The 13,319-nt window shown below is 28.3% G+C and overlaps 1 protein-coding gene across 7 annotated transcripts in view; it reads right to left on the bottom strand.

Annotated features, from left to right (window-relative positions):
- Nucleotides 1-55: 55 nt before the first annotated feature.
- Nucleotides 56-13,319, bottom strand: part of Mical (Molecule interacting with CasL) — a 51,359-nt gene continuing 38,095 nt past the window's right edge. For 5 of the 7 annotated variants that reach the window (XM_074119782.1, XM_074119781.1, XM_074119785.1 and 2 more), the window contains 7 exons: nt 12,949-13,017; nt 11,915-11,975; nt 10,870-10,981; nt 8,633-8,745; nt 8,218-8,391; nt 7,112-7,226; nt 56-1,053 (listed from right to left, as the gene is read on the bottom strand). In XM_074119782.1, coding sequence (XP_073975883.1) covers nt 981-1,053; nt 7,112-7,226; nt 8,218-8,391; nt 8,633-8,745; nt 10,870-10,981; nt 11,915-11,975; nt 12,949-13,017 — 717 coding nt within the window. In that variant the 3' untranslated portion in view covers nt 56-980. Of the gene's footprint in view, nt 1,054-7,111; nt 7,227-8,217; nt 8,392-8,632; nt 8,746-10,869; nt 10,982-11,914; nt 11,976-12,948; nt 13,018-13,319 lie in introns of those variants that run through there. The other 2 variants (XM_074119784.1, XR_012455755.1) reach the window with 2 other exon arrangements.

Raw genomic sequence — 13,319 nt, forward strand, 5'->3', positions numbered from 1 at the left:
GTACTGAAAAAGGCCCTGCATGAAGAAATATACAAATTTTACAAAAAGTAACCAATTTGGCTAAAAAGCGTTTTTATTTCTCGAACACAACTTATTCAACTTTTCAGTTTAATTTTTGTATCAAACATATACTTCATATTTACATAATTACAAAACTATTCAGGATACTTAAATTATACAAAGTAAAAAAACAAAGTTTTAACAATTAAAACTGCAATTACTAAATATGTGGAATAAAAAAAATTATAAATAATATTAATCTACAAAGAAAGGAGGTATTATTGACCAAATTTTTGTTTTCATACATAGATATATAAAGCTGCATATGGTCGTACTAAACTTGCTCAATTTAAAGCAATTAAAACGAGATCAATTATCGTTATTTATTGCAAACCTAACATATTTTTTGAGAATGATACAATACTAAAATTATTTGGATGATCCCATTTTTTTTTTGTAATAAATTTTAAAAGTGGAAAATAAATAAATTTTATTTTTTACCTAAATTTAAAAAACTACATCTACCCATGAGCAAATAAAATTTGGTTGTTAGCTAGCTTCACAAAGTGTTGATTAAAAAAAACAAAACGCACCTTAGAATGCCTATTATTTCTAATAATTCTTCATTAAATTACTTATTTGGCGATTTAAAAAAAATTACTGATAGATATTACTTTAATAGTGTTTCAATTAATATGCAGACAAAATTAAATTTTAAACAATAACTTATGAGATAATAAAAATTTGCAAATGATTGCACGAATTAAATTAAATTGTAGGAAAAACAGAGGTGGCAAAAATAAAAACCTACAGAAATTTGAATTTATCTATACAAAGGAATAATTACAGTATTATTATTCTGTATCTAATCGCTGTAGAAAAAATAATTGGTTTGTTTCTTTAGGAAATGACATTGAAAGTTGAAATAAATTAAAAAGTATCTTTAGATTATTAAAATTATGTTTAGATTAAAATTATCATCACTGTTTTGCTGTCAGCTGGAGGCCTTTGGCTTTCATTTGAGCTTCTAAATCCTTATCCTCTTCTTGAAACCTGTGTGAAAAAATATTTAAATTAGTTACTATGAGGAGATGAAATAGTATCTATAAATTAACGGACAACTACTTTATAAATTTCTTTCCACATATTGGTAAAAAGAGAGGTATTTAGGGCAAATCAAAATTTATCAATTTAAACTAAGAGGCGCATTTACTTAAGTGGAACAAAAAATTCAAACCAATATATTCCACAATATGAACCAATATTGCTACCGAAGTCCTTGAACTGATTCACCCAAAGGATAAGAAAAAGTTACACGAGCTTTGGAGTACAAAATAACAAAAATAAGAAAAAGTAAATAATAAGAATGAACAAATATTCATATGTAGGTTTTTTCCAGCCTTCATAAAAAAATAATGGTTAATGTGCAAACAAGACCACAAAAACAATAAATAAATATTCAGCCTTAAATTTGATGATTTTATTCGCATCGGCCACAGAAAATCTTTTTTTTTTTTTTGGACTTAATTAGAAGGGCACACTGTAACCGTAAAGTGTTTTGTGGGAAATTATTAAAATTAAATAAAATTTAGGGCATGAAAGTTATGAATAATTAAATATTTCTTGTTTAAAGAGGTCTACTTCGTTCATCTTTCACTATTAGAGTAGCACTGTAAATGTAGACATTGCTATATCAAGAAATTTAAAAAAAAAAACAAGAAATTTAAAAAAAAAACTTCGCCTACTACGGAAATTTTTTTTTCATAATAAACATAAAATTTCAATCTTACTTTTATTTTACAAAAACTAAAAATGAAATAAGTAAAAATTCAATTATAACTTTTACAGTAATGTTAGGAAATAGCTAACTCGCAATTTTTTAACTTTGTGGTGGTAATTGCTGATTTTCTTATGAGATGTACATAAAAGTATTGGATTAAAATGAGGAAAAAGAAAATTATTTCTTAGACAACATATTCATGTGGCCTAGCAAATACTAAAAGAGATAACTTAAAACTCGACGTAGGATAAATAATTTTAAAATAAATCAAACAAAATTTTAATGAATATTTTAATAAACGTTTGTTATCTTGCCAGGTGTGCTTTGCTAAAGTTAATGAGCTTTTTACAATCTCTAATAACGTCAGAATTTTCAGTCAAGAAATAAGTTTCTTATTCTTCATATATCATTCAATATCCTGGCAATAAAAAAGAGTTGATCTATTAAACGATTATGTACTTGTCGAAACGGCTCCGCTTAATTTTTGACATGTTCTAGAAAGAAATACTGAAGAAATAAAAAAAACATACTAAAATAAAAAAGTCGCATATTAATATGTATATTGTAAAATGGTAATTTTATAAACTCACCCAAACCTACATCCGTTTCTTAATTTTATCATTTTTCAAAAAAGGAAAAGAAATTTAAAGGAAAATAAACAGGAAAAAGTCTTATTGTTTCCCTTTCTAACTCCTTAAGTAATTAATACCACTTTTTTCCATTAATTAAAATAATTTTACCCACAATAAATGTTTCTGGACATGCAGTTAGTTTTAACCCCACCCCCCAAAAAAGACGATCTCTTTTACATATTTTTATAAAAAGTGTTAGTGTTTTTTGTTTTAAGGAAGTTATGTTTACCGGTGTTTACATTAATCAAACTAATTCAGCTCAATATATCAGAGAAAAACGTTTTGTCCTTGATATCCTATTGCTTTAAATTTAAAACAAAAAAGGGCCCAGTCAAAGATTTATTAAACCAGACAAATAAAATGTATATCTACCAGGATTCAGTAATGTAATTATCTAATTCATTTAAGATTATATAGATTGTAATAAACGATACCGATAAAAAAAGTAATAAAAATAAACAGTAGTCACATTAATTATTTAAAAAATATTAAGAACGTGTACAATAAAAATGGTGAAATTAATATATACATAAAAATATTTAAGCATAAAAATTGAAAGAACATTAACGATAAAAATAAAAATATGCGTAAGATTATCAAAATAAAAATTATTATTATACCAACAATAATTGTAATTGTACCAGTTAAAACATATAATAAGAAAATAATATTTCTTTTAAAAAAATGAAGTGTAAGTGGATCACCTCAAAGGGCAGCTTGGAGGGGGGATTCAACAAAAACATTAAATTACATCAGCCAGATATAAATCTACAACTCCGCACATTAACCCATATCAAAACCGTATATATCTAAAGAATACAATTTTTATCAAGAAAACTTGTTTTAAAATGACCTTTAATTTTTTTTTCTTTAACATTCACCCATTTAATTATATCTTTCAGCATTTTAAGTGCGATCGTCATCATTAAGCTAATTAAACATAACAGGAAATGCCTTACATTTTTTTAATTATTTGCGATAAAAATATAGTTTTAATTATCATCCAAACAGTGTAAGAAACTAAATTTTGTAATTAACAAAACAAATAGCTTTTGATAGAATTTCTAAATACTTCATTTGAAACATCTTTTAAATAACCGACCAAGATAGAATAATTTAACATCTACAGACAAAGAGTAAAATAAGGACTTATTAAAACATGAAAATTTAGCGAAAAAAAAAGAGTAATTTACTATACAGAAAATAACCATAACAACTACTTCTACACATTTAAATTGGTAATTTATAAAAACCCAAGAAAGAATAAATTGACTGTGACAAAAGAAATAATAAGCTTTGATTTTTTTTTTTTTTGCTAAATTTACATATTTAAATGTGTTAATATTATAATTTTAGTCCAAGACAAGATAAATATCCTTTAAAACGCACATAATTTGATTAATATACAATCAAATACATTATCTGTACAAATTTATAAATAGCTGAAACAAACAAATCAGTAGTTTCTAAAGACAGCAAAAAACATTGCTTCTGATATTCTATACATTATTCAAAGTTTAGATTCGTTTCTACTATCGTCAAAAGTTAATGTAATGGCAAGTTAAAAATCATCAAATATTTTATTCATTTTGATTATTACTGAAGACTGATACCCACAATTTTCATTTTAATTTGTTAAATTTCTGAATCTACATGAAACTCAAACCGGATTATAGAACTTACTATACTGTTAACATTATTTCAGATTTTATCGCTGGGTCACAATTTTAAATACTTAACAATTCAAGAAGAAAATAAAAAATGCATATTAAGGAATGCTAACAAGAAAATCAGCCAATCGGGTAACATTATAGTTTCATTAGATTTATGAATTCCGGGAGTATTTGATAGTGCTCTCCACTAAAAACTTCTGGGTTAGCTATTATTATTTTTTATTTTTTGTTAAGGTTGAATATTTAACAAAATTTACTAAATCTTTTATTAACAAGGTTAGCACTCCCCACAGAACTTGGTTTTAGTTAAACGAGGTTAGCCATCCCCAATCATTGTTTTATTATTTAAGTATAAAATAATTCAAAAAGTAGCTAAAAAAGAAAAAAGAAAAGCAGCTTGTTACAATAGTAGCTGCGAGCTAAAAATCTATTTTGAGTTTCTTGGCGGTCAGTACTTGTACTTGTTTTCAGTAGTAGAAATCACAGTAATGTGTACAATAAATATGTACGCATGATAGAATGCGATGAGCCAGATTAAAATAGGTTCCTAAACACAAGTAATTACACAAAACAACTAGACTTAGCTTGAGGGTCCAAGTTTAAGAATTGATAAAATTGTTAGACAGGAATACTCCTAGGGACACCAATGTTTTAATGGTAATCCTCTCACCTATCCTAAAAATTTTCGAAAATAAGTTTAAATTATATAGGGTTGGCAAATAAGTCCTTTCGGTTTTTCTGTTTATTTTTATATCATTACGATCCATTTCTTATCTGATGAATTAATCCCTAAGGTGGATTGTTTACTCTGTTTGTTATATGTCAACAAACATTTCTGCAAATTCTTGTTTACATTAGTAGCTTAGTATTGTGATTGCTATTGCACTGTGAACATGGAAAAAGATATCATTCATTATCGGCATATTTTGCTATATTATTTTAAAAATGGGCAGAAGCCCATAAAAAATTTTGCAGTGTTTATGGGGATGATTTCTAAACCGAACGCACCTGTCAAAATTGTTTTGCCAAATTTCGTTCAGGAAATTTTGACATCAATGACGCTACAAGGTCTGGTCGCCCACAAGAAATTGAAACGAGCAATGTTAAGGCTATTGTTGATCAAAATCCCACCCAAACAGTGCGAGAAATTGCTATGAACCTAGATGTGTCGCACACAAGTGTAGAAAACCATTTACACAAACTCGAATACGTTTCCAGGCTTGATGCTTGGGTACCACACTTTCTAACCGAAGCCAACTTGGCAACAAGCATTTCTATTTGTGATTCACTCCGGAAACGGCAACAAATCGACCCATTTTTGAAAAGGTTGGTGGTAACAGGAGATGAAAAGTGGATACTGTACGATAATGTCCGCAGAAAATCTTGGGGACCAAGAAGTGAGGCACCTAGAAGAACGTCAAAACCCGGATTGCATCCGAAGAAGATTATGCTTTCCATTTGGTGGGATTTCAAGGGTGTTATTTTGTATGAGCTATTACCATCAGGACAAACAATTGATTCAACTCTATACTGTTCGCAATTAACAAACTTGGATCAATCAATTTTAAAAAAGCGCCCAGAACTGGCAAATCGAAAAGGCGTTGTTTTCCACGAAGACAACGCAAGGCCACACACCTCGTTGTTCACTCGCAATAAATTATTAAGCTTTGGATGGGACCTTTTGCCCCATCCTCCGTATTCACCAGACCTAGCTCCAAGTGACTATCACTTATTCCGGTCTCTGCAGAACTCCATGGATGGAAAGCAATTCCAAAACGAACAGGACATCAAAAACCACTTGGATCAGTTTTTTGACAATAAACCCCAGACGTTCTATGAACGTGGCATTATGCAATTGGTCGAAAGATGGGAACAAGTTATACTAAATAATGGTTATATTGTAGATTAAAATAAATTTTATGTCTATTATAGACAGAGTTTTATTTCACCCACAAAAACCGATCGGACTTATTTGCCTAGCCGTTGAAAGATCAGAATAATCAACAATTATTTTCGTTTCGGAACATCTCTGTTATAAAATAATGTACTTTTTTTTTCAGGTGAAATATAAAGGCTAAAAACTGGGAGTAGAATCCAACGCCACTCAAATCTCAAAAAGCACTCAGTTTCGAGACTTGGCAAAACACATTCTAGAATTTACAATATTCACAAACGTAATTAACATTAATCAGTTGAAAGCGTGAAAGAAATTTATGAAGATGGATCAACGTTTCTATACTTGAATCAGCCTCACGCTATTAGTAAAATAAAGTAATATTAAAAAAAAAATGCAAGATATAAAATATATACATATATATATATTCAGGCGATACTATCTTAGATAAAATAATGCTATCTGAGATAATGTAATAAATGGTTTCAAAGCTTGCTAATAAAAAAAAATTCTTTACTTACGATTAGATTTTGAAAGTAAAAAGAAAAGAATTTATTGCACTCACTTTTGATCATTTAAAAAAATAGTTAGTAAAAATTTGGTTAGTATAACCAATCAACTCAATCTACTTTATAAAAATATTAGGTTCTGAAAAACATAATCTGCTTTCAGTAGATAATGGTATCAAGCATGCACTTCTTTTTAAACTAACGCCTATCATAAACTAGTTTTTATGAATTATTTAACTCTTGTGAATTACAAATTTATTTTCAACAAAAAGAACTCTGTGACTACTTTACACTACTTGCTACTCTCTTTAATAATGTATTAAAAGACGACTGAATGATTTTATGTTTATTTTAAAATGTTTTCCTTCTTTAATAAGCACAAAAAATCAAGCTTAAAAAAAAGGAAACTGAAATGATAAAACTGGAATAAAAAGTTTAGTAAAGGTGGTAAACATGTGCATGCCTATGTTCAGGGCAAAGGATTAATTGTGCAGCATTGCGGATAAATGTCTAGGATGTTACAAAGGAAATAATGAATTAGGAAATAGAGCAATCCTATCATGACGGCCAAATATGCCAGCGATGGCCCATGGGTTATGTCACTATCCAACTCATTACGCCACCTTAATCTCTCCGCTTCTAATTGCCCTTGTAAAGAATCACGACGTTCCACTATTTCTAACATTTCCCTCAAAATTCTTCCTTCTAATGCTACTTCTTCACTTGTTTTCTCACCATCTATAAAGAAAATAAAAAAATACACATTGAGAATTTGCTGACTATATTTTATGTTTAAACTATATTTATCTTTAAATACGGCTTGAAATTAAAAACCTTATCAGAATTATAATAATATTTATCATTTTTATCATTAGACTGAATGAAATAACCAAGAGCAGGGAATTTCCTAAATAACGTTTTAGGTTTACTTTTTTTACAAACACTGATAAGTTTGTTGAAATAAATTCATATCTATATAAGAAATGAAATCTGTTAGATCAATATGAACAATTAAATGAAATAAATTCTACGCTACAGCAGAATACTTATTATTTATTATATTTCTTATCATATTAACAATATCAGAACAGCTATTTATTTATTTAAGTCGCGTCAACTAAGGTTACTGGCGTCCAGAGCCTTTTTCAATGCATTGCCAGTCTCCGGACAGTGTTCTCTCTAACTTTTAAAACTATTTTTTTTTTTAGATAGTTACATTGTTTAAATTTTTGAAATACTATTCCCGATTTACACCTACTTATAAAATATATCTAGTAGCGAATTTGACAATGATAAGAAAATTTTCAATAATAATTTTTTTTACAAATCTTAAATATCAGGGCGAATTCTTATGCTAAGTGATATCCCAATTTTAGGGATTCACTGTTGTCAAGTAACATTAGAATAAGTTATTTATGCTATTATTAATGATTTTAAGTGACTGATTTACGAAAACTCTTCAAAGTAGACAAACTACCTACTTCCCGATTTCTGAAAATAGGGTTTAACTAATTCTTATTAAATATAAGCAGGAGTATTCAATCTCATGTAAAGTGCCTCCTCAAAAAATAATTCTTAACACGCTCAAGTATAAATTATATTAAGTTGCCGAGGTGTACATGAACTCAATGTGATATCACGTAATAACTAGCGCTACCCAACGCTGGCCATTTGAACTCCTTATGGGTTTTTTTTATACGCTAAGGTAAAAAAAGGAATGTTTATCTACCTGGCGTAGAACTCATTAGCTGTGATAACTGATTTTGGAGTCGGGCATGCCTATGCTCTAATTCTATTTCTTGGCCCCTAATCAGTAGCACTTTTTCTTTACTCCGTGCCTCACTTCGCTCTCGCATAAGTCGTAACCATTCAGACAAAAGTTCACTTTCACTTCCCTTCATTCCTTTAAAGAATAACAAAATACAAATATAATAATGATTTGATCCTCAGTTTTAAATTTTCTTTCTTAACAGTACTTCCTTCTTTAATAAAAAAAAAAACTGAAAAATACTATTTAAATACAAAATAAAAAAAGCCATATAAAACATTTTGTCCTATTCAGAAAATATATTATGTAATGTAGAAAACTAATTACAATTAAAATTATTATCTCAAAAAATTACACGAATCATTATTTTAAATACCAGTGTCTTCTCCTCTAAGTGCTTTTTCCACTGCAACCCCCTTGGCCTCCAACTCTTTTTGTTTTACTTCCAATTCTTCCAGCTCTCTTTGAACCTCTTGCGCCATGCGTAACCTAAATACATCAAAATCTCAATTTGAAATTTTATTAACATTAAATAATTAATGCACTTTTAACATTATATGCACAAATTCAAAAATTTCGGAAGAAAATTATATAATTTTTTAAATTATATAATAATTAAAATAACCAAATATTTCTGCTAACTTGTAAACTTTTAAAAAATAAAATAAAATCAATGAATATTTTGGTTTAGATATGTATTTCATTCTTTTCTTTAATGATAATTATTGTAAAAATAGAAACAAACTTATTAAATTTCATGTCTGCTACGTTTTAAAGCTATGCCAATAAATTTTGAAACATTCCTTGATTGCATCCTATGGAAAAAAAAAATCAAAAAGTTTCTTTCTTCATGTTGCTATTTTTACAAATAAAATTCACGAAGACCAGGTCGAAAAAAATATTTATCACAATTAGATAATTTAAAGAAAATTTCTACACTTTAAAGCGCAGTTTGCAATGCAGCATCCAGCAAAAGCAATCAGTTGCATTAAAAGACCAAATTTTAAATAAGCAAAATAAGTATTTAAAACAATGAAAATGCTTAGAAATTGACTAATTTCAGAATTATATTCACATAAAAATGTAAAAGGATTAGTATAAATAAACATAAACGACTGAAAACCAATGAATATAAAACAAAAAATGGAAAATTCCAAGACATTGTAGATTAAACATATTAAATTCTTTCTATAATAATTTGATAGAAAATTCGTCTAATAGCCATTTACTTTATTCGTTTTTCTTATTTAGCAGGTTATGTAGTTGAATACAAACACGTTTGAGCATTTCAAAAGCAACATAGAGTGCTTAAACTCTGAAGATTGTTGAAAACATATAGCCGAAAATGAACAAGGTCTATTACGGATAAAATCATTAATTAATTAAATAATTAGGAAAATTAAAATATGAAAAAGAATATTCTAAAAATGTCAGAATAAAGCAGATAATTGCATAATAATATAAAAAAGTTAGGGACAGTGGTTGCCAGTCTTAATTTTCTACAACTTTCTCTCCTACCGAATTAAAACTCTTCCAAAATTTCACTTGCATTAATTTGTATAAATAAATCTAAAAGCACATTAAACCAAAATTTACCATATTAATGTGAATTTTATGACTAAGTGAATTTCCCTCCAAGCAGTTACTAACTAAAATTCCAACAGACGTTAGAGTAAGAATAGTGCAGGTTCTTCTAAGTGTAAAGACTATGTACATAAACATAAATATTCGGTAGTTTATATTCTTACTTAATGTAGAATTGTACTTTCCCAAGCGCTTTAGCTTAAATTTTCATTTCATAGAGATCGAATTTTTAATTCTTTAAAAGAGAATAAATACATATTTCTGAATTTTCAGCATGAACTTGATTTATTCTTATCATTCTACTCAATAATTTATTTAAAAAATTTGAGTAAATGAAAGTTATGTACAAATATGACAATACAATATGGTTAAATAAAATTCTGACAAGTGAACAGAAGCAACACAGTCAATCCTTATATGGGAAGGCAACTAACAGGGTTTTGTGAAAAAGCTATTTAAGTCATTTTTTTTTTTTTTTTTAAGTAATGATCAAAATAAAGCCGAACTAGACTTTTATAAGCTAAGTTTCTGGCAGCTATTGTACCACGCACTAAAACCTTTCATTAGGTTAAAAAAAAAAGCTTAAATTTCAAATGGTCTTGAGGAAGAACACGTTTCTTCCTCTTCAATTGCACGCACAACAATCCTAGCTTACATCAGCAGCGTACACTACTTTTGCTTTAGTGACATACAATAAAATTATTAGAATAATTTTTTTTTTAAGTTCGTAAGTGAACTGAATCTTGAAGAGAATTAATAATATAAATGAAAATAAATAAATAATATAAATATAAATTCAACAAATTCTATCAATTCATTTATAATTACTTGTTTGTGAATAGTTTTTAGTTTATGTAACTTTTTAGCTAACACTCTTTTACACTACTCATTAAAATGAACATTTTACAAAGTATCTTCATCCAGCAAATTGGATTTATTACATTTATTACTTGAGTCAACTAGGGAACTTCTTTCTCGTTAACTTAATAACTACTGAATTCAATTTCTTCAACAACAGGTTTTACTCACCTTTTACTTTGTTGTAGCCTTGCCAATCTCCTGTTCAGCCGCTGTCGTTTGACTAGTGAAGTATTGTCAGCGGTAGAATTGTCACAGATGTCATCCTCGGACACACTATCCTCTACAACACATATATAGGGCTGCTAGCCGACTAAACCAACCGTCACCCCGGACTTTTCAACAATTTCTTAACTAAACTAATACTATTCAGAAACTATAGCTTGTTTAATATAAAATTAGCTAACTTGCATCCACAGTTTCTACTCTTAACTATGAATATATACAAAAATGAGTAAATAAATAAATTTAAAGAAAAAATAAATTGACATTGAAACTTTTCCCTTTATACTTGGTATTTAAAGAGTAAAATAAGTACTTCTATAACCCAGGTTATAAATACTACCATTTTATTAAGATTTTACTCGAGTGGATTACATAAATATTTTAATCATCTTAGATTATTCCAAATACGATTAAAGAAATATATATATTCATTAACCCAGATTTAAAATATGTAGGTTAAATTAATGGACATTCAATATTACGCAGTCATAATGTTCATAATTCAAAATACTCGCCTTACTGCAACACTGTCAAGGCAACAACAGGCCATCCAGTAACCAAACCGATTAAATGAAAATACTGATTTATACTGATACATTTTATATAATAATTCATTCTAAATTAAAAAAGATGTCTGCAGATTTATTATTTCACAATGCATTAAAAACAACAATACAATTCTTAGCGAATAATCCAGTCTCTGGTAACTCAAAAATAAGCTTCAAATTCTACTAAATATAACATTCTTTTATGACTTTTAAAATATTACTAAATGGATAAATTAAAACATAAAAAAGGAGAAGTGAAAAGAACAAAAAAAAAATCTTTTATACAAATAAGATTCGTAGATATAGTAAAAGCACAATGTCAATTTGTAAAGAAATCACTAATATTTATTTCTTTATAAAAGTGGTGTAAAAAGCTGTAATGAGAAGAATTATTCTTATTTTACTTTCATGCTATGTCAGGAACCAAAGTGAAATAGACTCACCATGACTGGGTACGTACGACTGAGGAGGCGGAGGCACTGGTGGAGCTGTATTGTCCCTTTCCTTTATCCAGAAAATAACATATAATATTTCATTTAATACTAAATAGAATATTATATATACATAAATTAAATGAGCTTAAAAGTTCAGAATATATATACACCGACAAGCAATAAAGCGAATTTCTCTTAATTATTCCATGTGCAAGACACTTTCAAATTAGGATATAGATCACATAGCTGAATAATTTCCCTATAAACAAAGAGGTCACCAAGTTATTTTGATTTTTTCTTTAACTTTACAACCTAGATTAACTAGGAGGGCTTCATAGAAATCTCTCCTGAGCATTCCTGAAGCCATCACCTTCATGCAGGATGCTGCTACAACAAAACTAGGTAACTCTTTGAGGCAGTTCAGCGGAGAGAGGAGAAAATGCAGTCAATTGCAAGTATCATTCTAGGTTTTAATCTAATTTAATAAATTAGAAAACTCTGAGCTAAGGCAAGGGAATTGCTTTAAAACAGTTTTACCTCAATTTTTTTACCCTCTCTTAAATTGCCTAATCAACAAGTAAATAGCAAATCGATTTCATGCCTAATGTTTCTGAAGAATTCTAAGTTCATCCTTAGATTTATTCCCAGAAATCTGCAGTGTATAATACATAATGCATCTGTACAGAAAATAACCAAAATACAAATATGTCGGACGAGTTTTACCAGTGCTATACATTCCAACCCCAAAGAGAAGCCATTCTTTTTAAATAAGTATTTGTAATTATTGATTTTAATTTAAAGATGCTTTTTTCCAAATTATTTGGTGTGTATTCTTTTAGTACTAATTTTATATTAATGTAGTGATTTCCAACAGTAATGAAAATAATTACAATAAATTAGAAGGAAGTAAGTTTATTGCTCAACTTGAAAATATTATCACATAGATAACCACACCAAATACATAGCAAGATGCAGCAACATTTGCATTTCTTGCCAATTTATTATTACCCAAGTGCTTGAAAATTATATCCTCCTCAACTTACTCTTAGAAGCCAATTGTTGAGACTTAGTGGTGGTGGTTCAGTTCTTCGTCGAAGAAGGATCTGCCCTAACTCCCAACCCGATAAAATATTGTTAGCGTTGACAATACAGTATAATATTTGAGAAGTATTAAATAAATATTAAAAACTAATATTTCTGCAAATAAAACAGAATTTTTCAATACTTTCATAAACAAATTTTAGTCGCAAGATGGTACTGAAGATAAAATATCTGTTGGGATCTGGGCACACAAAAATAAAGTGTTAATACAAAAACAAAATATTCGAGTCAAAAATTTATCCCAAAGAAGGAAAGCCCAGAGCAGCAGAAGGAAATTTTGTCAATACTTTAGAGTGGTAAAGAAAGGATCATT

Source organism: Rhodnius prolixus, unplaced genomic scaffold, assembly GCF_049639745.1.
Source record: "Rhodnius prolixus isolate KJV_2025 unplaced genomic scaffold, Rpr scaffold_2, whole genome shotgun sequence".
NCBI classification, from domain to species: Eukaryota; Metazoa; Arthropoda; class Insecta; order Hemiptera; family Reduviidae; genus Rhodnius; species Rhodnius prolixus.